Below are 26516 nucleotides of genomic sequence, written 5' to 3'. Positions count from 1 at the left end.
AAATACCTGGAGGGCCCCAGTTTGCCCATGCCTGGTTTGCACTCACTATAACATGCATTTCAATTGCATTATATGGCAAATAAAATCAAGTCAAAGTCACATCTTATAACCATGAATTCCATGGTCTTTAGTTGTGAGTTATGGAGCTGCGGTGGCACAATAGGTTAACCCAGGTATGGGCAAACTTCAGCCCTCCAGGTGTTTTGGACTTCCCACCATTCCTAACAGCCGAGTTTGCCCATACCTGGGTTAAGCTCAGGACTGCTGACCTGAAGGATGGGTTTCTAACCTGAAAGTTGCTGGTGAGATGGGGTGAGCTCCCATCTGTCAGCTCTAGCTTGCGGAGACACGAGAGAAGCCTCCCAGCAGGATGGTAACACATCCGGGCAACATCTCTGTAGACGGCCAATTCTCTCACCCCAGAAGCTACTCGCACTATGTTCTGAAGTCGCTTCTGACACGATAAAAAAAGTTGTGAGTATAGAGTGGATTCCCCAAATTATCCGAATTCGTCTGTGCCTCTCCCGCTCCCAGGTCAAATTCTCTTAATGTTTTCTTGGATTTCTGTATCCAAATATTTCTGAGCCTGGCCTCCGCCCTTGACTCGTCACATCAAAGGAACAAGAAAGGATCCCCTCGCAGATTGCGGGGAAAGATCGACAACCGGGGGAAGGTCCCCCCGTGCTTCCCGCCCTGCGTCACGCGTCGCTTGGCCACGCCGGGCTTTCCGCCAAGTGCCGCCGGGAAGGAAGGAAGGAAGGCAGGAGCTCCTCGGGGCTCCAAAGCGCAGCGCCTTCCAAGGGAGAGAAGGGAGCCACGCACGCACGCACGCACGGCCCTCTCTGGGGGCTGGAGGAAATGGGTAAGGACGGAGTAAGAACTGCGCGGAGCCCCCACTCCCCTCGGCGCCCCGTTCCTCCCTCTGGCCTTGGCCTCCCTCTGCCCGGCAGGGGGCGCCCGTCCCGTCCCCACGGATGAGCGAGCGAGCGCGCCACCCACGCAAACGGGAGAGCAGCCCCTTCTCCGCCGGGGGTCCAAGGGAAGCGCGCCTTCTCTGCGCTCCCTTCGCCCCCTCCTTCCCCCACGAGTGAACCCTCCTCCCATACGCACGCACACTCCGCAGCCCCCTGCCGTGCCGGGGGACCCCCCAGATCCCTTTCACCCCCTCCCAAACCTTCAAGGACCGGCCAGGGGGCGGAGGAAGGAGCCTTGGGACTCCCCAAAGTGGGCGAAGAAAGTGCGCACTCGCAGGGGACGGGTGGGAAAATAAAGCGAGGTTTTGCTGTTGTTAGTGGGGAGGCGCGGAGGGAAGGAGCCCGGATGGCCAACTTGGGCGAGCCGAGCAGGTGCCTGGCGCGGACAGGGAGCAACCTTGGCTCAAGTCTGCAGGAAGGCCCCGCCTGCGAGGAAAGCCTCCACCCGGGTCCTGGGGCCGTCGGCTGGAGCCGCCTCTCCCCTCTGCGTCCCCGTCGCGCTTCCCAGGCACAACAGGTCCCTTTCCCGGGTGGGTCTCCCTCCGAGAGGCGCAACCCCTGTTCCCACAGGCCCCGTCGGGCTGTTGCTGCTGCGGCGGCTTCCCCTTACCTTGCCGTCCCCACAAAGCCTGCCTTCCCGGGGTCCCCTCCGGAGAGTCACATCCTCCTCTCCGCGCCGTCCGCTCCCTCCAGCCGCCGCCTCCTGCAGCTCCCGCAACCCAGGACGAGGCCGGCGGCTCAAATGTCTCATCAAAGCTTCATGAGGGAGGGAGGGAGGGGGGAGGGAGGGAGGGAGGGAGGGAGGAGTGGGGCTGGGAGCCTCCGCGCTCGCTTGCCCGCCCACTGGCCCCCTCCCCCGGCCTCAGGCACGAGTGGGACCCCCTCCACCAGCCTCCCCCTCTTCCTCCTCCTTAGTTGGAAACGACTGCGCTCCCCCAAAGCCCAGCCTCGACCGAGGGGAGCCCCCTTTCAAGGCAACGAGTGCCCTACTGGAGGTGCCCGGGAGGCTTCCCCGCCTCTTCCAGCCTCCCCCAAACTTTGCCTAGAAGCTCCTTCTGGGAGGGTTCCGCGCCCACAAACACGCCAAAACAGAAACACACGCGCTTCCCCCACGTGCCCGGCCCGTATTCCCCGGCCACCGTCACAAAGCGAGACATGCGTTCTCTTTTCAAAAACTTCCATCAGACTCGCATCAAGACTAGGCATCTCTCTCTCTCTCTCTCCCCCCCCCCCCTTTCCCCTCTTTTCCGGACCCAAGCCAAGCAGGAGAGGGCGAGGGACACACCGTGGAGGAGAAGGAAGGCGGGTTGGCATCGCTTCCATCGCCTGGACTCCAAGGAGTTGTAACGTCACCGGGTCTCCAAATACACGAGAGTCATAGTACACGGTAGAAGTTGGATACCACTTTCACTGCAAGGCTCAAAGCTACGGGATTGTATGGGTTACTGTGAGTTTTCTGGGCTGTATGGCCATATTCCAGAAGCATCCTCTCGTTACGTTTCGCCCCCGCATCTATGGCAGGCACCCTCTGAGGTTGTGACGTCTGTTGGAAATTAGGAAAGTGGGTTTATATATCTGTGGAGGGTCCAGGGTGGGAGAAAGAACTCTTGTCTGTGTAAGGCTGGTGTGAATGTTTCAGTTGGCCACCTTGATTAGCATTGAATAGCCTTGCAGCTTCAAAGTCTGGTTACTTCCCGCCTGGGGGAATGTTGGAATTCCTCTGTTTTCTGAATGTTGCTCTTTATTTACTGTCTTGATTATCGAGTTTTTAAAATACAGGTAGCCAGATTTTTGTTCATTTTCATGGTTTCCTCCTTTCTGTTGAAACTGCGTACATGCTTGTGGATTTCAGAAAACTGAGGAATTTCAGACATGAATCAATCAGGGCCAGCTAACACCTCCCAACAAAGGATTCCCCCTGGCAGTAAGCAGCTAGACGGTGAAGCTGCAAGGCTATTCAGTGCTAATTAGGGTGGCCAATTGCAACATTCACACCTGCCTCAAGCAGACAAGCTGCCTCATCACAGCAGAGAATGGATCCTATTTTAAATCCAGTTTCTGCCTCCTGCAGAATTCCGGGGTTGGTAGTTTGGTGAGGCCCAAAACCTGTCTGGCTGAGCTGTTTAAAGGCCCCTCCCTAAAGTGGATTTGAAGTGGATCTAAACTCTAGTGTGATGAGGTCCAAGAGTTCTTTCTCCCACCTTGGACATTCCACAGATATATAAACCCCACCTGACTAGCTTCCAACAGACATCACAACCACTGAGGATGCCTACAACAGATGTGGGCAAAACATCAGGAGCGAATGCTTTTGGAAACATGGCCATACAGCCTGGAAAACTCATAGCAACCCAGTGATTCTGGCCACGAAAGCCTTCGACAACACAATAAATTCATTGATAGTTCAGTTGGGCTCTGATAGTTTGCAGCTCTCTTTGTAGGTAGGAATTATGAATGAATTTGAATGAAAAGAAGCCCCTCAATTTTATTTTTAAAATTAACTTTGTTCCAAAAATGTTCCAAAAATGTCTGGCATGAGTGTAAAGGTATTTCCAAGCAGTTTAGAAAAGTTCCTTCTCTCACACACACTGTCCTGTACACATATACACTTGGCCACTTGGGGAGGAAGGAAAGTCGCTCCCCTCTTGACATACAAGAAATCCATCAAAAACAAAAGCGGGAGACTATTAACTTACTGTTGGGGAGGGGGGGGGGTCAATAAACAACCCAGATCCATTTAAATATAGCTCCTTCCCTGACCTCGCCGTCGTCGGCCCTATTAAGAATGCAATCAAGATAATCAGGCGCATGGTTTATTCATGGCGGCCCCGGCGGATAGCGTTACAAGCCGTCACTTTGGCTTGGGCGCACGCAGCGGGCAAGCGGGCCCCGTCCCTGGCTTGTTTTTTCCCTCCCTCTCGCCTCCGAAGAAGAAGAAGAAGACCCGGAGCAAGGAAGGAAGCAACCCAGGACTCACCTTGCGCTCTCCGGTTCGCCTCCTTGGCCTCCTTTAAAGCGCCCACTCGCCCAAAGTTACCATCCGCGCGCGGGACGCCTGGGAGGGCGCCTCGTGGCTGTATTTCTCGAGGGGGAGGGATGTGCAGAACTTCAGGCATTCAAACCAGATCCAGCACTTCCACTACTCACTCCCCCAAATATTTCTCTCCCTCTCTTTGTGAGTCAAGTCTCAGCCCACCTCCTCGGTTGCCTCTTTCTCTCTCTCTCTCTTTTTGGGAGAGGGGGGTTTGTTTTCCCAATGGCTAAATAATTGATAGTGGAAATTGCGTGGCCAAGGGAATCATGGCATCCTCTGATTGAGTTCGCTCCATCTGATCTTGGTCGGGACGGAGAGACTGCATGCTGCTGGGCGGGAGGAAGAGGAGGAGGAGGAGGAGGGAAGAGAGGAGCACGAACCAAGCGCACTCCTTCTCTCGCTTTCTCTCTCCGCGAAGGGGAATCCACGCGCGGGTGCTGGGCCCGCCCTTCTTTGACGTGGGATGTCATATGACACCCTCCGCCCGAGAGAGAAAGAGAGGAGCAAAAAGAGGCGCTCCGCAGCAGGGAGCACCGCAACGCCGTCCACACCGACACCTCCTCCTTTCCTTTCCTTTCCTTTCCCAGTCCAAAACGAGCCCACCAGCCTCGCCCGTGCTTGGCTTTCCCCCTCCTTGCAGCCTCGCCTTCGCCGGAAGCAGAGGGGGGCATCCCCACCCCGCCAAAGGGCACCCGGGTGGGAAAGGCTCCCTCTTGACTCAGGACTCTTCCCTCCTCTTGCTCCCACTCTCACTCTTTAAGGAAAAGGGATACAGGGAGCCCGCTTTGCGTGGATTCCAATTCCAGGAGAAAGAGATCCCCCAAAACATTGGGAAGAACTCCCTTTCTGTAAGATGCACTCCCTGGGCGTGTGTCTCCTCCTCTGGAGATTTTTAAGCGGAGGTTGGAAGGGCATCTGTCCGAAGTGCTTTGATTGGGTGTTCCTCCATGACAGGCGATGGCATTGAAGGGGCCTTCTAGCTCCATGGCAGTGGTTCTCAGCCTGTGGGTCCCTAGAGGTTTTGGTCTACAACTCCCAAAAATCCCAGACAATTTACCAGCAGTTAGGATTTCTGGGAGTTGAAGGCCAAAACCCTTGGGGACCCACAGGTTGAGAACCAAGGCTCTATGGCTTTCTGAGCTTGCCATCACAGGGCTCATCCACACTGGTCTTAATGCGGCTCCAAGAAAATCTACCATTCCACTGGCTGACTCGAAGCTATAGTGGCCAGGGCTTTTGCCAAGAAGGGGGGGGGGGGGTCAGGGGTACACCCCCCCGGAAAATTTTCAGGTTTTTAAAAAAACCTGGTTTACTCATGAATTTTAACTGATTACAAAAGTTTCAACTCTCCCCCCTCCACACACACACACCGAATTTTTTTCTGGCTATTGCCCTGTCTGGGAGTGTATCTCCTCCTCTGGAGGTTTTTAAGCGGAGGTTGGAAAGCCATCTGTCCGAAATGCTTTGATTGGGTGTTCCTCCATGACAGGGGGTGGGATTGAAGGGGGCTTCTAACTCCATCGCTGTGGTTCCTTCTCAACCTGTGGGACCCCAGTTGTTTTAGAGTCTCACCACACTTGAGCATTTATTCACTTTAAAGCCAGTTTCTGCCTCCTGCAGAATTCTGGGGTTTATAGTTTGGTCAAGCCCAGGACCTGTCTGGATGAGCTGTTTAAAGGCTCCTCCCTAAAGTAGATTTAAAGTGGATCCAAACTCTAGTATGATGGCTGGCCTACAACTCCCAGAAATCCCAGCCAATTTACCAGCAGTTAGGATTTCTGGGAGTTGAAGGCCAAAACCTCTGCGGACCCACAGGTTGAGAGCCATTGCTCCATGGCTTTCTGAGCTTGCCATCACAGGGCTCATCCACACTGATCCTTTAATGCGGCTCCAAGCAAATCTACCATTCCACTGACTCAAACCTATGGTGGTCACCTATAGAATCATAGCGTTGGAAGAGACCTCATGGGCCATCCAGCCCAACCCCCTGCCAAGAAGCACGAAAATCGCATTCAAAGCATTCCAATAGTTGGCCATTCAGCCTCTGCTTAAAAGCCTCCAAAGAAGGAGCTCTACCACATCCGGGGCAGAGAGTTCCATTGCCAAACAGCTCTCACAGGAAGTTTTTCCTAATGTTCAGGTGGAATCTCCTTTCCTGTAGTTCAGTGGTTCTTAACCTGCGAGTCCCCAGATGTTTTGGCCTTCAACTCCCAGAATTCCTAACAGCTGGTAAACTGGCTGGGATTTCTGGGCCAAAACACCTGAGGACACACAGATTAAGAATCACTGCTGTCATTTGAAATAATTATTCCTCATCCTAGTCTCCAGGGCAGCAGAAAACAAACTTACTTCCTCCTCCCTATGACTTCCCCTCACATATTTATACATGACTATCATGCCTCCTCTCAACCTTCTATTCTGCAGGGTAAACATGCCCAGCTCTTTAAGCCGCTCCTCATAGGACTTGTTCTACAGACCTTCATAATTTACTTGCTCTTTTCTGGACACACTCCAGCTTGTCAACATCTCCCTTCAATTGTGGTGCCCAGAATTGGACAGTATTCCAGCTGTGGTCTGACCAAAGCAGAATAGAGGGATAGCATGACTCCCCTGGATCTAGATACTATATTCCTATTGATGCAGGCCAAAATCCCATTGGCTTTTTTAGCTGCTTCATGACATTGTTGGCTCGCAGTTAACTTGTTGTCCATGAGGACTCCAGGTACTTCTGTCGAACCAGGCATCCCCCATTCTGTATCTTTGCATTTCATTTTTTCTGCCTAAGTGGAGTATCTTGCATTTGTCTCTGTTGAACTTCATTTTTGTTAGCTTTGGCCTATCTCTCTAATCTGTTAAGATTGTTTTGGATTCTGCTTCTGTCTTCTGGAATACCTATACAGTACATCCTGTACCTATACAGTATGTTAACCCTTAGGCTGTTGGAGTCTGCATGGAAGTTTTACCATCTGAACTGGTGGGGTCCCCTTCCTGAAATCCCTGAAATCCATGGAGGCCAGTGGCTCTCATTTGAATGGGATGGTGAGCCTGCTCTGCATTTTAGTGTTAATTTTGAAAACGCCATCCTAGGTATTGGACCTAGTAGAGGAGAGGACTATGCATCTTTGAAAGTTCAGAATAAAACCAGGAGTAAATCTACCATTCCACTGGCATGAAATGGCACCAACCTAGGCTAGATGTTTTGAGGCACTAGTGAATTGGTTAAAAGGCATCAGATCACTTTAATTTTTTTAAAAAAATTATTTCTTATGTCTTAACATTTGCTCAAGCGAAGTTGGAAACAAGAAGCATTGTTTTGCACTGCTCTCCACCTAGTTCCACCAATGTGGAACATGTGGTCATTGCAAACTAAAGAGGAAAGTACCCTTACCTAAGAAAACCGGCCGCCTTATAATCATTATGGTCAATGATCTATGTAGCTCAGGAATGAGAACCAGGTTTTGTTGGCCTGCAACATCCAGTATGCTTTGCCATCAGCTGTGCTTGCAAGGGCTGGTAGGAGTTATAGTCTAACAACATATGGAGGCTGTACAATTCCCACCCTTGGTGTAACTTGTGATTGAAACCCATTTTAGGAGAAAAGTCCAATAAATGAATAAATAAATAGCGTAATACAGCGTTTCTTCATCCTCACACCCTAAAAATATTTTGGACTATAATTCCCATCCCTCTTCCCAACCAAGGTCAGATGCCTAGATAGCCATAGTCAATATGAGTTGATGCCCAACACATGTTTGAAGGGAATCCACAGGGGAAAGTGTAGTGTGTCTAGCTGCTGATCTCCAAGGTCTTGGGCTGGCATCTTTCCTAGCACTGGCTGGAGTACACTGGGAATCCAGAAAGGCAACTTTTCCAAGCTCTAATGTGAGGGTCTTTTTTTTTTTTTGGCCTGGATATAGTCAGGGCTGGGTGTGATCCTTTTTGCACACCGAGCTGCTGCTCCATCATGTAAAAGCAGTTTCCTTTAACTGCATATAATGATATATTTGTGTTATTTTTCAGAGAAATTGAAAACTTGATTAATTCAAGTTAAGAACCCGCACCCTTTAAGAGGCACATTTAATCTATATATAACAGCTATCCAGGTTTTCTCATTTAAAAAGATGAGAAAAATATCTACTACCAACCATAAAAAAACTTTCCTCCACTATCTTTATAACCATCTGTTTGGTTAATGCGATTTGATCCTAGCACGATTTTCTAAGAAGAAGAGGTCAAGAAAAATAGAGGGGAAAGAGGGGGATTCTCGTTTCCCCCCTCCTCATCAGGAAATCTATGTTAATCCTGATGATACGGATGAGAGTGATGTCAATGAACTCAGAGTTTTGACAAGAGTATTTTTTCTATTAATATTTTTAATTGGCTGAGGTCATGTCTAATATTACAAACAGCATTTTATGTTTATGCCTTTCTCCTAGTTACTCATGTTCTACTGTTTCCTCTGCCCTCCAATCCCCTTCCTCTAATTCCTAAAGGAATAAGAAACATATTGAAATCAACTCTACCAGAGCTTCGTTAAAAAAACAAACCCAAGTCTGGATATCATTTAAAACAAAATGGAGCTCACAGACAAGAGTATCACACACACTACACAATTACAACACTATTATTCCACTTTAACTGCCATGGTTCCCTTGTGTGGGACCTTAGGATTTGTAGTTCATTGGGTCCTAGAGTGCCCTTGGTGAGAATTCTAAATTCCTCTCCCTAAATTTCAGTTCCCAGTATTTCAGAAATTGTTGGTGCTGAATTCCTGGCTACAATTCACCTTGGGTGTATAACATAATCTATTTTATGTGTGAATGCAGTACCTATCCCCAAAAGGCAAACTTATGAATTAGAACAAATACAGTGGGTATTAGCAATTTAAACTCCAATACACATTGTTGGACTGCGATCTCCATAATTCCGCGTCATTGAGTACACCATTGACTACACTGATATGAAGCAGCACCTTACCCTGCAGTTATTCCATATAACATGAGTCAAACTACCGGTGGTGATTGCTTCAATCAGGGACTAGGTGGATTAGATATGGTAGGGTTTAAGACATGGATTTGTGGTTTCATTATATGGAGCACTGGTGGTGGTCTTCTTGTGTATTCTGACATCTAATTGCAGAACACAACATCCTAGGTCAACCTACTTTTCTGAAAACCTTTCAGAATATCTATCAAAACTTCCACCTAATCAGGTCAATCAGTCAAGATCATAAAGTTCACAGAGCTAATTAAAGACAACTATTTAAAACCATGATGTAGAAGAGTACTTCATTGGGATTCAAATAATTACAGATAATCACTGTGGTGGATCCTGGTTGCAGGATACTTGTTTTGTGTTATATTTATATAAAAATGCACACATAGGTTATAGGAGGTTGCACACAGAAGGTACAATTCAGCAAATATTTGTTACGAGAAAGGCTGAGGAGTAAAGTCCACTGAACTTAGTGGGACTGGCATTCATGTCATCCTTAAGATCAGCTGAAAATATGGGACATTTGTTGTCATGTACTTTCAAATTGACAGTGACTCTATCATTCAAAGGTTTGCTATTGCCTTCCTCTTAGTCTGGAATAATGTGACTTGCTTTAGATCAGTGGTTCTCAATCTGGGGTCATCAGATGTTTTTGGCCTTCAATTCCCAGAAATCCTAACAGCTGGTAAACTGGTTGGTATTTCTGGGAGTTGTATGCCAAAAACATCTGGGGACCCTAGGTTGAAAACCACTGCTCTAGATCATCCAGTGGGTTTCTGTGGTTGAGCAGGGATTTGATGTCAAGAAGGTAGCATTTTTATATTGGTTACATTATTAGGACATTTGCTACATCCTTCCATTAAAACAAAAATGACTAACGTCTACATTCTTGTGGACTACCCTATTTTCTAGAATACATGGTAACTATTATGGTGTGCTTTCAAGTCATTTCCAAAGCATGATGACCACAAGGCAAACATATAATGGTTTTTTTCTTGGCAAAATTTGTCCAGAGGGGATTTGTAATTGCCTTCCTCTGAAAATGGTTTGGGACCCACCTACCTTTGTGACCGCATTTCCCTCTATGAACCTGCACGGTCTCTTCGCTCGTTGGGGAAAGCCCTCCTCTCACTCCCACCACCCTCGCAGTCACGGTTGGCGGGGACGAGGGAGAAGCCTTCTCCATCGTGGCCCCCCAGCTCTGGAACTCTCTCCCAGGGAGATCAGGCAGGTCTCTTCCCTCCTTACTTTTCGGAAGAGGCTGAAAACTTGGGTCTTCCAACAGGCCTTTGGCGATGGATTTCCATAGTAAAGGAACGACCTGTATTTTATCTTTACTGCACTTAATTCCATTAGTCGGCCATAGTTTCCTTGTGTACACCTTCCCCAGCACTTTAATAGCACAATAGTTCTGGTATCTACCTCTCCCCGATCGTAACTGACACTATTTGCACTTTCTTTGGCTCAGTTCTTTTTTGGAGCCAACCTAGGATTTTATCGTAGTATGTTTATTGTATTCGTTTTATGACTTGTTTTATTGTTGATTGACTTGTTTTATTGTTGAGTTTTTACATTGTCTGTTTTACCTGGGCTTGGCCCCATGTAAGCCGCACCGAGTCTCTTCAGGGAGATGGGGCGGGGTATAAAAATAAAATTATTATTATTATATTTTGACTTGTCCAGTGTTACCCACTGGATTTCTATGGCTAAATGAAGATGAAGCCTGGGTTCTCAAAGTCCTAGTTCAGCACTCAAACCATCTCAATACACTGGCTTACTATGAGACCTTAGCTTGCCATGAATCACATCCTGGCTCACAGCTCTCAAAAGGATCACATACCTCTCTTTTGGGAGGAATGGATTGGGTCCACTCCTTTTTGACTACTTAGAATGATTATTTGAAGCAGGTCTCTTCCCTCCTTACTTTTCGGAAGAGGCTGAAAACTTGGGTCTTCCAACAGGCCTTTGGCGATGGATTTCCATAGTAAAGGAACGACCTGTATTTTATCTTTACTGCACTTAATTCCATTAGTCGGCCATAGTTTCCTTGTGTACACCTTCCCCAGCACTTTAATAGCACAATAGTTCTGGTATCTACCTCTCCCCGATCGTAACTGACACTATTTGCACTTTCTTTGGCTCAGTTCTTTTTTGGAGCCAACCTAGGATTTTATCGTAGTATGTTTATTGTATTCGTTTTATGACTTGTTTTATTGTTGATTGACTTGTTTTATTGTTGAGTTTTTACATTGTCTGTTTTACCTGGGCTTGGCCCCATGTAAGCCGCACCGAGTCTCTTCAGGGAGATGGGGCGGGGTATAAAAATAAAATTATTATTATTATATTATGACTTGTCCAGTGTTACCCACTGGATTTCTATGGCTAAATGAAGATGAAGCCTGGGTTCTCAAAGTCCTAGTTCAGCACTCAAACCATCTCAATACACTGGCTTACTATGAGACCTTAGCTTGCCATGAATCACATCCTGGCTCACAGCTCTCAAAAGGATCACATACCTCTCTTTTGGGAGGAATGGATTGGGTCCACTCCTTTTTGACTACTTAGAATGATTATTTGAAGCACTGTGTTATTTTATAAATATTTTATAGAATTGTAGTACAAAATGTGCAAAAGAAAATGTTAAAAACTTCTGGGATCCTTCAGTATCATCACACTGAATATAGCAGTATTTTGTTATTAGCCAGAAGTTAAATGGTTAATTAATGTCTTGCCTATTCTTAATGTCTTGCCTATTCTAATTGCAAGTCATCTCTGGCAAAAAAAAAAGACCAAACCAACAAGAAACCAATATCCACTCAGTGAATTCAAATTCAGCAATGTATAATGCTAAATCCAATAGCTGGTCCCAATTAGGGTAGACCCATTGAATCAACAGAATTTATATAAGTCTTAGCTTCCTATTCACCGGAGAAGAGTAATTGGACGGAGACCATAAACAGCTTGCCAGCTGAGGAAATCTGCACAATTTGTCTTATTTTGGATTGATTAATGTACCCATCTGAGCTGGTTGTTGGAAATTCAGCAAATGAAAATACTGAACCTCTGAGATGTTTGTAGGCATTACTCACATACATTTCAGCAGTCCCTTACCTTAGTAAGACTATAGCCTTTGGCATTTTTTTAATGTGAAAGCTAGATTTTATTTCCAATTATACTGAACTCACACTTTCCCAGCGTCCCTATGGAATTGCAACCTACTACACAGTCCTAATTATTATAGAGGTAAATTTCAGAAGTCCAGAAAATAAAAAAGTAGGCTAATAGACAGTCTTGATACTTTAAACTACAGCAAAGAAAGTGGGCAAAAAGTCTATAATTAAATGTACCAACAATGTATGCAAATGGTAAAACATAAATGCATGCAGAATGAAACTACTGCTTGTTGGAGAAATGTTGCCCCCCTCTCTGATGTTAAGAGAGCCAGTCAGCATCTTCAGTGGTGGCAGAGTTACACCTTGAGACTGTGCACTCTTGCACCCACAGCTCAGAGGAACTAGGAATTAATTTCACTGGTGTTACTAGATTACTCTCATGTGCTCTGGGCGGGCATTAAAAACTTAGTGTCTGAGCAGAGAGCAAAGTATCTGGGTATCTGGTGTCCAGAACCTGAGTATATTTCTGCTTCTCACTTCTTGATTCTCCTGCCTAATAAATATGAGAGATCTCCAGTTGACCACTTAGTGGTAGCATAAAATGAAGAGAGCAAGCAAAATTACAGGAATGAGAAGGGTGAGCATTGTGTTCATAGAAAACTTGAGCCACAGAGAAAGATAGGTGAGCATTCTAACATAGCAAGATGGAGTCCTGTGATGTATCTGGCCATTGGGTCTCCTTGACAGAAGGAGGTGGGGAAATATGTTCTGCCATACAAGGTAAAAATGAACACTGGCTTTTCACATTCGTATTGAGTTCTTGCTGTTGTGATAAAACATGGTAGGGTGCCATGACTGTAAAGGCCCTGCCCTGTTGGCCTTATAGACAAGTACATACAGTGGAGTCTCACTTATCCAACATAAACAGGCTGGCAGAACACTGGATAAGTGAATAAGTTGGATAATAAGGAGAGATTAAGTAGAAGCCTATTAGACATCAAATTAGGTTATGATTTTAAAAATTAAGCACCAAAACATCATGTTATACAACAAATTTGACAGAAAAAGTAGTTCAATATGCAGTAATGCTATGTAGTAATTACTGTATTTATGAATTTAGCACCAAAATATCATGATGTATTGAAAACATTGACTACACAGATGCGTTGGATAATCCAGAATGTTGGATAAGTGAGAGACTACTGTATATAGGACCTTCAATATTGATCTAAGAGTGTTACTAGGATGGCAAGGGTGATTCTGGTTTACTGAATACACACACAAAGATACCATTCTCTTGTTATCTGTTATGCCGGGGACACATTCATAGAATACTTCTGTGGCGTCACAGCTACACCTCGTTTTAAATTCTTTTTGAAGATTTTTTTCCTTCAAATTCTATCTCAGTAAGCCACGTTTTGGGGCCTGAATGTCATAAAGGCACCAGATCCCGTCTGACCTTTAAGCTGAGAAGTGTTAGTGCTTGGATGAGAGACTATCAAGGAATAGCAGGTGCTAGGCTATATTTACTTCTGGGAAAGAACAGGCAAAACTGTCCTTAAGTTTATTTTCCTAAAGAAACCCTATGAAAACCATGGGGTTGTTATAAGTTGACAGGCAACCTGAAGGTGAACATCATACAAGCCAACTTATTTCAAGAAACATTGGTGTGAGGGGTAGGCATTCATCAGTAGAGTTGGCAGTAATCAGAGGTGATATTTCTCTTTAAAGAATGGAGGGAGAGTTGCTGGTTTTGGCTGAAAAGTGCTTTTGTCTGATTCCCTCACCCAAAATGGGATGGAGCCAGGGGCAAGTTAAGCCCGCTAATGATCATGCAAACCCATGTAGTTCATGATTCCCGCTCCTAGCATAATTTCTTAATGACTCACTCTACAAGAAAAAGGAAAGGAAGGGAAAGTTCATATTATTGCATTTATCTTTGCTTCGCTTTCTTTCTTCCCATCCCATTCAAATTTGAATTGTAAGGCTTCTAGAAATAGACAGATATGTGTCAGGTGCTGTAACAGGCACTTGATGGCTTTCTCTTGCTATGCCTTGCTGACTGCTAATAGATTGTATAAATAAAAGACTCTGGGAACTCTAGAGACCCATGGGACTGTTTTGGCTTGTATAGTGTTAGTGGATGGCTAAAAATTAAATATCCTACTGGAAACTAATCAAACCACATAGATGCCTTGAGCCAGTACATATGGCTTTGTGGTCAGAGACTAGACTTATATTGGATTACATATACATAAAGCAAAAGGTTTCCTTATTAAATGATTAATTTGTTTGCTGTCATTCAATTCATTGAAAATTTGAGACAGTGAATCTACCATCAATTGAAAACCCAGACATTCTGTTGCCATTTGAAGGTGGCTAAACGCCAGTGATGTTGGCCCCTGCTCCTGGAATCAAGGAAGAAGAGGGTCAGCATGCTGTAGTGGTTTGAGCATTGGACTATCATTCTGGAAAGCAGGATTTGAATTCTTCTCAACCAGGGAAACCAGTAGGTGACCAGGGGCAATTTGCACTCTCTCATCCTGAAAGGAAAGCACTGGCAAATCCCTCTGAACAAATCTTGCCAAGGAAACTTGACAATAGGTTCACTTTAAGGTTGCTATAAATTGGAAATTAAGTGACACAATCTGGAAATCATTTGAAGTCAAGTAGTCAGTTTCATGTTCTACGGTAGAGCTGCTCTACACTTTCATGCAAAGCAGTCCATGAATTAACATCTCACTTTGAAACTCTACATTACTTCATATAGATCTTAATATAGATCTTCAATAGCTTTAGAAGAAAAAGTAGGTCCCTATGAGATCCTATATAGATGAAATGGTGACGGGAAAGCATCCACAGCATCCAAGTCAAATAAGCCATCCAAGTCCAAGCAAAACCACAGTGAGAATAATCTGTTTAGAAAGATGCCATGACAGATGTTGCACCATCTCTCCCATGTGTGGTACCTGTCAAGGTCATCAGACTTTCAATTACTAGTTAATGTTAATAATTCCAATTATAGTAGATCAATTGAACCACTGGAATTTATATTATTCCAAAGATCTATTTGGGCGTAGCAACTGCATTTGGACAGATGTTATCTGAACTGGTTCTCTTTTCCAAATGTTATCTGAATTATATCCTCTCTCTTTGAGATCAGAAACAAATGCTACTTAAAGAAGTGGCTCCCTTTGAGATTTCTCTCTAAGTTTCCATTCAACAGTTGGCAAAATCTTTTTACTAAGGAAAGTGCTTCAAGCAGGTAGAACTTGCATCCTTATTCTGTTTATTAATTCATGCTAAGTTTTATCACTGTTTATGTGACTAATACATCCCAGCAGCACACTGATGAAGTCTAAAGAGCATTTCAGTAATAGGAACGAAGATCAAAAGATATAGAAGTTAAAAGATTCAGCATCTCCCCTTGCCCCCATTTCCATTCAAAGAACACCATACTTGATTACCATTTGATTATGATGCTAGTTACAGGAAGCTGAAGAGAAACACATATGGTTCTGAAACAGAAATTATATCAGAGAAGACCCTTTCCCTGTGGAGCTATGATTTTAAATGTAAGATTATTTATTGCTTAAAAACACATATAAAAGGGCAAATATGTGGAAGTGTTTGTCTCATTATGCTCACCCATCCAACACATATGTGCAACATGTATGCCAGAAAGCATGATGTCATACTGCCATGACATCACAGGAAGGAACTGCTTCAAAAAAAAAAAACCCAAAACAACCCAATAAGGTTGTAAAATGCATGATTTGTAATTATTTTAAAGAAGAATTTGAAATAATTCATGACATTCAATACTTTTCTTAAGAAGGACTAGATGTCAATTCCAGAGTAAATAATTTTCAGTTTACAAAATGTATGAAAAACAAGGTTTTGAACATGTATTAGAAACGAGAAACAATGCAGTGTCTTGGGGAGCTGGGTGCATTTAGACTGGAGAAGATTCAGAGGTGACAAGATAACCATGTTTAAATATTTGAAAGGATGTTATTTTGAACATGGAGCCAGCTTGTTTTCTGTTGCTTTAGAGACAAAGACATGGAGCAATGGAATCAAAGCAGAGGAAAAGAGATTCCCCCTAAACTTCAGGACAAACTTCCAGATGGTAAGAGCTGTTCAGCAGTGAATATGCTGCCTCAGGGTGTGGTGGAATATCCTTTGCTGGAGGTTTTTAATCAGAGGCTAGATGGCTATCTGTCAGGAGTGCTTTGATTGTGTATTTTTACATGACAGGAAGTTGGACTGGATTGTTCTGTGGTCTCATCCAGCTCTATAATTCTATTCTGAGTCTGTATCACAATGATTAAAAAGTAATATTCACCTCTGTTTATATGAAAATGTTGTTTCTTTGTACTTCTTCTCTATGCCACCTAAGAGGCAGATGTCTGAGCTACCACCTTTTATTTGCAGACATGGGGTAACAATTTTGTTTTCATCTTAGAAGGCATTGCTCAATGTGCTGTAATACTGCCACACCTACTGCTGACTCACCAAGCCTGCACTTTCTGTCTTGGTGGTGAGTTTAACCATTGACCTCATGGCTAAGGACGGCCAGTTTTAAAAAGTTAGACCTCTATGCTCTCCCCCTCAACCCATTTTTGGCTACGTATCTTGATCAAGAATTCTGGAGGACACTATGAAAATGTAATTGATCCTTTCGTCTACTATAGATTCTGGATTAAAAATAGTAGACTAAGTTTCATATAGCTTTTCCTTCAATGAATTCAAAGCAACATATATGGGTCTCCACTTTACTTTATGCTTACAATACTGTACGGTTGAATGGGCTGAGAGTGAACATCTCAAGATCACCAAATGAGTAGGACTAGAAATTTTTCAAGTCCCAAAGACTCTAAGCACTATACCATACTGGGGGTCTAGGTTTTGATCACATTATATATGACACTTGGTTGCTGTGCTTTTGTCACTGGCTGATGAACCCAGCTTGGTATTTGGTTTGCCTTTGCTTCTTTGACATTGCCACCCATGGATGCATGCTGCAAAATGTCTCCCTGTCAATTATGAGCATCCCCTGAAGCAGAATGCTAACAGGCATGTGTAGGGCTTGTGAAATACACGGTTTGAAATGCAAACATCAACAACAGTTTTCACTTTTAAAGGATAGACACGTTGGGGCATTGTGAAAGTCAGAATGATATTCCTTGTGGAACTTCTGCTGAGGAAACACATAATCAGGACTGAAGTCCAATTTTGCAATAAGAGAACTGGCTAATTGAATTCAGTTTTGCAACTGTTTCTGTTTTACATTAGCAAAATCAGATTCAGAAAAGGTGGGTATGTGTTTCTTTTCCACCTACAGAACTGTCTACATCTGCACTAGAGGTTTGAAGTCACTGCTTAAATAAATAAATCAGCCTTCCTAATTTGGATTTGTAGTAGCACATGGATAAATAGGTGTTCAGTGCTTTTGTTAGCAGCAACTGGAAGTCAAATAGCAAGCTAAGCAAATGCTGTAGCAAATGTGACTTGCATTGTAAACACACAAGCCTGTATTGCTACTTGAATTGATGGTATGCTGGGCAACTACTTGTTATTTATATATTGACAACCACAAAAAAGCTGTGACTCATAAAAATGCAGTTGATTTGATATGCAGAAACCCAGAAGACTCATAAATCATCAGAGATCAGGTTGCTTAAAATAATGTCTTTTTAAATCTGTTTTTGCATTTGTAGCCTTTTATTTCCCACTAGACGGGTCTTAGCAAAGGCTATTAGCATTCTCCAAGAGATAACTTGCTGGTAAAATGGGAATGCCCGACACATTATCACGTTGCTACCAATCCAATTACCATCATTTACTGACTCATGAGGGCCAGTATTATTGCCCGAGGCAGAGTATAAAATGGTGCCTCCATCATGCTACCATCTCTATCCTGCCAAGGCCAGCCAAGTTATTTTGCACCTGCCCCTGAAAAGTCAACATGATCAAGCCATGATGTTTCCAGTTTGTGTGTTTGGTTGTGAAAGCTGGAAGTGAAAAAATCTGGCAGAAAGAAAATAAAGTCGTGTGAAATCTGGTGCTAGAGAAGAGTTTAATCTAAAAAGATCAAGCCTGAAATTACACCAAATGGAAAAATAACTAAACAAAGCCTATCATACTTTGGATATATCATGAGACAGCATGACTTTTTGGAAAGAACAATGATTTTTGGTAAAGTGGAAGGCAATAGGAAAAGAGCAAGAGCTTATGACATATGGGCTGATGCAACCAAGACTCTGAGTTTGCAAGACCTGAGCAGGTTGGTTGGTGACCAGGGGTCTTGGATGTCTCTCATCCATAGGTTTGCTTCAAGGTGACTGGACAGGCAAATAAATAAACAACTACAATGCAGAAAACCCATAGCTCATTTCCCTCTTCCCAGATAGTTCACCACCATCACTAACAACAATGGAAACAACCAAATCAGCACCATCACCACCATCTTGTCCCACAAGAATTTTAGGATCCAGTTAGATCATAATATGCCACACATAACTGTGACTGAGAAAAAGAAGGCTTTCATTATAAATGTGATAATCAAGAGAATTAAAGAAAAAGTAAAAGATTATGAAATAATGGGATCTACAAATGGAAAGTTAGGGCTTCTAGAAAAGAAAATGTTTCAATAGTGATAGGTACTATGGTAGCAATTCCAAATGAACTGTAAAAACATTTCAATGAACTTGGCCCAAATAAGATCACAACATCTCAAGTTACAAAATACAATTGCTTGGAATATGCCAAATTATTCAATAACACAGACCTAATTTCTAGGTTGTTTGATAGATTGCTGAATTTTGGATAGTCCAGAATTCTAGTTAGTAGCACCTGGTAGACTGGGAAATTGTAGAAAAGGAAGAGAAATATAAGAATGTACATTCATACCATACTAAATCAAGCTGCTTGAGTTGGCTGCTTCTCTTTGCTTCATGGTAGGACTAGCTTTGGAAATCATGAACTGCATTCATATATTTGCCTATTGTATGAGGGATCAAAGTGTGTAAATAGGGCAAGGAGACATCGCACACTGATTCTGTCCTCTAGCTGGCCACATCTTCTGGCACCTTCTCCCTGCAACCCCTCAATCTAGAGTTGTGCGACTAGGATCTATCTGTGTTCATTCACATGTAAATAGAAGGCCCCACCTAATCTCCTTTACCATGCTGTCCAGTGTGTGTATCTGAGACTATTGTTGCAAAAGTCCCCTGTAAAAAAACCCCTCAAGTTGTCACTGCCTATCTAAGGGACAAGGAACATGTTCTCCTCCTGATGTTTTGAACCACCAATATCTCCTGGTGATGTGGTGTTTCAGGAAAATGAAGTCTAATACATCTGGAGAGTCAAAGGTTTTCCACCCCCACAATGTATCATGGAGATATGCCTCCACTCCAGTGCCTTTTGGAGGGCGTTGAGATCTCAATTGTCCAAGAAGAAGCTTCTCTATTTCTTTACATGTCAAAGGAAGCTCTGCCTTCTGCATACAATTACACACTGAGAGGTCTGCTTGACATTGATACAAATGGGACCACTCTGGACTGTTTATAGCTCAATAGAGCTCAAGATTTTATGCCTGACCCTACCATTAGACAGAATGAAGAAGGTGGAAGATACTGGGAGGTGGCAACAAGCCTGTCTTATTCCTCTGTGTGATTCCAGGCACAGGACACTGTCCCATTTCTAGTGTTAAAGATTCAACTTTAAATATCCAGTCAATTTTTGTACATGGAAGTAAATATGGCATCATCTTGTTCTTTGACTCATGCACCAAAATGCCCTGGACCAATTCTGGCTTGTAGACACCTTTTATGTGTATTCTGTTATCATGACAACTGATCCACCATGATGTTTTCCCAAAATGTTTAATTAGTGACCATAATTGAGCAACTGTGAGTTTTATATTTTCATGAATGCTGAGGACCATCACAAGCATATCATATGATTACTCTTATTATAAGCTGTTTAAGATTGTGACTTCAATGTGGGATTTGACTAAATCAGGCAGGGAAACGAACCAGATGCATTCAATTTTCATTTTGTAAACTTTTTTTTGATGGCATACTCTGGGATGTAGGCTATTTCCATTAAACACCTTGTAAACTTGTTTGGAATTCAAGCCATCATTTCTGCTTTGTTTCCATTTTTCCAACAATTCTAATGTATGAGATTTGGTAACAAAGACATTAGCTCTTAGCTTTGTGCCAGTAGAGAACACTGCTTTCAGAAAATAATGCAAGATCATTTTCTCGGAATTAGGTTCCCAAAAGATCCAAGATTGCAGTGTCCCGCAATGGGATTCAGTCATAGGTTTAAGAATCCTATATTCCTGGGCAAAGATGTGTCCAATTTCATGGGGATATTGAGCATTTTTAATCTGTAGGTCATTGTTTTGTCTTCTATATCTGTTGACTGATTTTAGTCAGAACGAGAGTAGCTTCTGCCTTTGTTGCTTAAAGCAACTTTATTGGTTTGTCATCTGTTCCTGGTGATTTATTTATCTCAAGGGCTCTGAGTGCAGCTTCCTCTTCACTTTCTAAAATTGGAGCTTCCAGAAAGAATATCACTGTGGGGTCTGACATGAGATCTGCTAAGCTGAACTGCTCTCTCAGGTGCAATGGAAAATCCTGTCCTGTCATTAGTGCTGAAATCAGATTCAGCTAATAGTCTTCATACCTTTTGTACATCAAAATTGAGGATGAGGAGTGTCTCTCATTTTGTATCACAGGTAGCAAAATGTTTTGGGATTGCCCCAAATAGGGCTAATGTGATGGAAAGAATCAAAGCTAATCACAGCAGCTGAAACAAATGCACTAAAAGCAAAACCATCCTTAAGATTATTAGTACCCAAACCATCATGGAAGATTTGGATTAGTAGGGGGTGGGGTAACTCAAAATGATATGCTGGAATTCCTTGCTTTGCACTCCAGTTGCTCAAAGTGGAGAAACCTGCAATCAGATTATGTTTCTCTAGGGGGCAATAGAGGCAGAGACCTAGAGGTAGGATTTCTGTATGTTTCTTCTTTCTCTTGTTTGCTGTTTCTTTCTCACCTGCACAATGATCTTTCCTGACATGGGTTCCTTCACCATGACTCTTCCCCTCTGTCTAATAGGATTTCCTATCAATGGCTACATGACTATCTTTTCCGACTTCCAAATATTTTGTTCCTGGTAATAAAACATTCTCTTCACAAAAGGTCTTGTATTGGCGATTAGAAATACAACTTCTCATCATTTTCAGACTCACCAATCCCAGGTTCCCAAAAAGGGGGTATTATAAGTGAAGCAGTTTGGACACCCACAGTGTGATTAGTGGGTTAAGGAAGGATGTCTGTAACCTTTCCAGCAGCAGATCATCTTCCTTGTCTTCATCCTTGTTCTGCTCTGCGACCTCCACTGCTGCCTCCTCCTCCTCCTCTTCTTTATCCTACTCTAGTTTCCTCAAGATAATATTTACAGAGAAGAAGAGAGAGGCTAGGAAGTGATTGTTAAAAGTGTTGTGTTTATCACAGGAGTGGTTTTCCAGAGGAAATAGATGTTTGCAAAGACTTTCTTGGGAACCATGACAGCATGAATCCTTGACATTGCCATGTTCACTGTCTGTCACACTGGCTTGTTGATTTCTTTTTGTCAGTAGCTGGCTTGATACAAATAACGGCTCTGAAAACCCAAGGGAAACAACTGACATTTTGCCATCTCCAGCCTTGCTGTCAGACGTATATTCTTCACTTTAGATAGCCAATATGCATTTTGGTAATGCCAGAAATTGAAGTGCAGTCTCTCTTCGTGATAGTGCCCACAAGGAGTGTCCAAAAACCTAGGCAACTGAATTTATTTGGGTCAACGCACCAATTCTAGTTTTCCTTTCCATGAAGAATGGATCACAGTTGACCCTCCACATTTGCAGGTTTAACTTTTGCAGATTTGATTATTTGTGAATTTGATTGATATGCTCTAGGAATCTCTGGGTCCTCCAGATGGAAAAATGATACATTACTTTTTTAAAATCTGGGACACTTCTCTAGGAATCTCTAGATTTTATAGGGTAACTCTATGGTCAACTTCCACTGGAAGACCTAGAGATTCCTAGAGTTGACCACAGAGTTTTGCTGGAGACCTTAGAGATTTTTGGATATAATTCTTCTCTATGAATCTGTAGACCTTTCAGTGGGAGTTGCTGATGTCATCACCTTAGAGAACCAGGGAATCCAAGAAGACTGTTCTCTCACTTAAAAAGTGTTTCTTTTTATTCATGGTTTTTCCAGTTTCACAGGGGGCCTACACCCCTAACCTCTGAGAAAGTGGAGGGTCTACTGTAAAGGGTATTCCCATCCATTCTGACTCTGCAATCAACTCTGTAGGAACTGAAAGATTTCAACATAAATGTTCAGTTGGGCAACTGACAAATCACTATACTTAATCTGGCTGTTACAGCTTGGTAGAGGACCATAATCTTTCTCCTCAAAGCTGAAAATAACCTTTCAGAATTACAATAGAACAAGAATGTTTATATCCCCTAGAAACCTTTGTGTGAAGAAACTGTTGACAAATTTCAACACAAAATGTTTATCTGGTATCAAGCAAAGCTAGTCTGGGAATAGATATGACAGCAAGCTATGAAAGGGATGACCTGTGAGAGAGATACAAACTATAGCCAAGAATAGCAACGTAAGACCTGGAAAACATCCAAGGTATGAGAAACTCACAGATCAGTGCAAATTCAGCCTAAGGATCAGCTGATGAACAGCGAGGTTTCTGCAATGAAGAGCTGCAACGGGATATATTTGGAGGGGGGGGGAGATTAATAAGAACTATTATGCAAACAGAGGAAAATGAGAACATTTGAATCAATAGATGTTTGTGAATGAAGGAGGAACACAGAAGGCCAAGTATGTACCTTGCTATGACTTCTGCTATTGTGGATGCAGTAACTGATTTACAGTATATGCACTGATAGCCTTTCTGCTAGCACTGGTCTCCATGGAAATGATACAAGCTGATCCACCACTCTGTGATCACTACCAGGTGCTCCACACAGTTTATTAAATCATGAGATAGCAACAGCCAGGGAAGCCCCAGATATGAAAAGTCCTTCCTAAGTGCCTCTTCCTCTTCCTCCTCTAAGCCCCAACCTGATATATTAGCATGAAGGGTGAGACCATGCATCCCTTCTTCATGTTGCCTTTCCTTCCCTGATAAGGAGATAACTGTCAGCCAACGTTTGTGAGAACCAAATGAGTGTGTTTCATTTCTCTGTTTTTTTTTCCTTCTGTTTTTCAGAAAACACTATTGGGGAGCAAAGAGCCAGATGAAAAAGGTGCTTTGCTTGGTGAGTCAATAAGTTATGGAGAGTTGCTATTGTTATTGAGTAGAATCCAGTCTCACAACTGATTACAATTCCCCATCTCTGTATTGGGGTTGGGGCATTGCCTATTGTATGTAAAGTAGGACTTCACACACAGTAGCTTTGACTTCTGTATGAAAAGAATTTGTATATCATCTCACATCCTCTCAGATGCCATGGTTTCCTGTGACACCTCTTTCCATCTTCATATTCTGAAGTGGCCAGCTTCTGGTCAAAGGAAATTTAATATAATGCCAAGTTTTAAACTTTGGTTTGTGGTTTTTCTATGCATTATAACTGTATTTTCCATTTGCTTCTGTCACAATAAATAAAATCTTCATCTTCTGGTTGGGTTTTTGAATGTACGATTGACACATGTTCTGCACAACTGCAAAGAAATACAGTTGTACAAATGCATTTGTCAGTTGGGTCTAGGTGACAGGCCTGAAGATTTTATTTATTGTGTCAGAAGTTAACAAACTAGAACTCTAACTCTTAAAAAAGAGATTAATAGACTGAAATTTAGCCAATAAACCAAAATGAACCATTACTCTGTACTCCAGAAAAAAAGTCAAATGGAAAAGATTCCAATCCCAGAATGAAACGGGAGAACTTGCCTATCATTGTGCATTTTCTTATGCAGTAGAGAGACTACTGGCAAGACAGGGCATCTTTGGATTGTAATGAATTTATGAGTAATTTGCTATTTGACTCTTCGTGGATACAACAAAATATTAGAACTCAAGCGATAGGCTGACATTTATTGCAGTGACAGAATCCTAGACAGGGACCTGTCAGCCACTGAGCTGAAGACATCATTTTAACTCTGGCATCTTTTATAAAGTCAATAACAGACGCATCAAAGGGCAATCATGTCCAGCGTGGGTGTCTGCCAATTGTGTTTCGGACTGCTGCAATAAACTAGCCGATCTATGGGATTAGTTTGCTAGGCTGTTTTTTTTTTTTTTCATTTTTTTGACACCCACATTTCTTCTTAATTGTGTTCATGAAACCGAGGTAGTTAATGCCAGATCTATAGCTCTTCATGGATGTCAAAATGCCCACACACCTTATGCAATCCTTGGGTTTCCAGCCTGCTTTCGTATTCCTCTGAGCTGGCCCATCCAATTATCATTGATCATGCTTGTATACCATGCATTATTCATGAACTCCAAGGTGTAAATAGCTCCTGATTGAAAGGACAAGATGATGTCTAATTACCATTGCCTGTGTGTGTGTGTATCCTTTCCCCATTGGAAATAATAAATAAATAAATAAATAAATAAATAGCACACACTAGTTCTGATGATTGAGAAATAAACAATTACTGTTTCTAATGATGCTTAAGTCTTTGAACATTTCCCCTGAGTTCTAGGCTAAAATTGCACACTCTGGTGGTTTCTAATTGCCTGTTCTTGCCCCCCCCTCTCACACACAGAAGCAAACTCTTTCCTGTAAATGATGTGGTCAGGAAAGGATCTAAAATGGTAAGCGGATGAAAAAAAATTGAGGCTTAATGACACAGGTTACTTAATCATCCCATTTGAATGTCAGCATAAATTGGACACCATAGGATATAGGTTAAGCGCCCAGCTGGAGAAATGATGTCCTCCATGTAGGGCAGAAAGAGAGGCAACTTTCCAGCTGCACATGCCTGTGGGAACAGGAAAGAAAAAGAATCATGTGTGCCTTTGGAGTGTGCATTTGGGCCGGAATGTTTCCAGTCTTGGTGAATTTACATATGCTATGTATTAAATGGGACATTGACTCTTCTTTTCATAGCACGTTTCACCCTGTTTGCACTTAGGAGAGCTCAGTGGTGGCACGGTGGCATTTTCCTCACCCCATCAATTTGTGTGGACATTATCCAGATGAAACCGAGAATCTTCACAACCCCTCAAAGTTCAGTGAAAATTATTTGAGCATTTATTTTCCCGCATGAAAATCAACAAGACTTCATTGGCTAGCTCTTTACCTGAATTCTGCATTGGTTTTGTTTTGCTTTGTCTCAAATAATTTTAAGAAGTAGCTGGAAAAATTAAAATACAGCATGCATTTTTTTAAAAAAGCTACACATGGAATAAAACATTTCAAGGCTAATGATTCAAGCAAGGATTCCAAAAAGAAAGAAAGATTGGGAGGCTGGAACCCCCTAAGACTTTTCTCCTTAAATGATCCAGCAAAATTAAACCACTATGGCTGGCTCCACACTGTAGAATTAACACAGTTTGACACCACTTAAACTGCCATAGCTCAATGCTTTGGAATCCATGGACGTTGTAGTTTGATGAGGCACACACACCTTTTGGCAGAGAAGGCTCAATACTTTATAAAATGACAACTCCTATTATTCCATTGCTTTAAGCCTTGGCAGTTAAAGTAGTATCAAATTGTCAGTCAAAAGTGTAGTAAATAATCAATCATTTAAAAATATTAGCATACTATTGTCCTTGGAGCCTCCCAGAACTAATAAAATCTCTTTGCAATGCACAGTGAATAGGGTGTAAGCTATACTGACTCCATGAGGGATATTTCAAAGTAGGATCTTCATATTTAAAGTTGTTTCAGGGATAAACCCAAGTTGCTCTCTCATTGATTGTAGCACTTAGCTACCTCGTGTTTACAATACTCACTTATTGCACTTTGCGCAGTTCATTTTTACTTCCTCTATTTGGGTGCCAAATCCATGTTTTATTATGATTATCATTTTAAATTCTTACTATGTTAGAGTATATAATTTTAATATTTGTGTCTGTAATTTCTTATGTTATTCTGTTTTGATTTGCTGTTTTTACCCGGGCTTGGCCCCATGTAAGCTGCCCCGTGTCCCTCCGGGGAGATGGAGGCGGGCTATAAAAATAAATTATTATTATTATTATTATTATTATTATTATTATTGAATGAATGAATGGGGGGAATAATTTGCTCTTCCCTGCAAATATCCGCTAATAGGTATAATTAATAACAATCTGCAAGCCAACTTTGAGCCAATTGAATTTTCCATACTTGACTACTAGCATCTTTTACAACAT

The 26516-nt window shown here is 42.7% G+C and overlaps 1 protein-coding gene and 2 long non-coding RNA genes across 9 annotated transcripts in view; 2 read left to right on the top strand and 1 right to left on the bottom strand.

Moving 5' to 3' along the window:
* bdnf (brain derived neurotrophic factor) overlaps window positions 1–26516 on the bottom strand; it is an 83702-nt gene that overhangs the window by 44461 nt on the left and 12725 nt on the right. Inside the window, exon 1 of one of the 7 annotated variants that reach the window (XM_008118082.3) lies at window positions 3952–5220. The exons of 4 other annotated variants lie outside the window; for them this stretch is intronic. Coding sequence is in view for 2 of the 3 variants with exons in the window: in XM_062967773.1 (XP_062823843.1) it covers window positions 1585–1725 (141 nt within the window). In the remaining variant the exon portion in view is untranslated. Of the gene's footprint in view, window positions 1–289; window positions 631–1584; window positions 1735–3951; window positions 5221–26516 lie in introns of those variants that run through there. 2 more of the 7 variants (XM_062967773.1, XM_062967774.1) reach the window with 2 other exon arrangements.
* LOC134295409 (uncharacterized) lies at window positions 719–3386 on the top strand. Its single transcript, XR_010001969.1, has 2 exons — window positions 719–862; window positions 2233–3386. It is a non-coding gene; the product is annotated as an uncharacterized LOC134295409 (long non-coding RNA).
* LOC134295410 (uncharacterized) lies at window positions 23118–26362 on the top strand. Its single transcript, XR_010001970.1, has 2 exons — window positions 23118–23469; window positions 25292–26362. It is a non-coding gene; the product is annotated as an uncharacterized LOC134295410 (long non-coding RNA).

This window comes from Anolis carolinensis, chromosome 1 (genome assembly GCF_035594765.1).
Source record: "Anolis carolinensis isolate JA03-04 chromosome 1, rAnoCar3.1.pri, whole genome shotgun sequence".
NCBI lineage: Eukaryota > Metazoa > Chordata > Lepidosauria > Squamata > Dactyloidae > Anolis > Anolis carolinensis.
The sequence above is the reverse complement of the archived record's forward strand: the minus strand, read 5'-3'. Positions and strand labels throughout refer to the sequence as shown.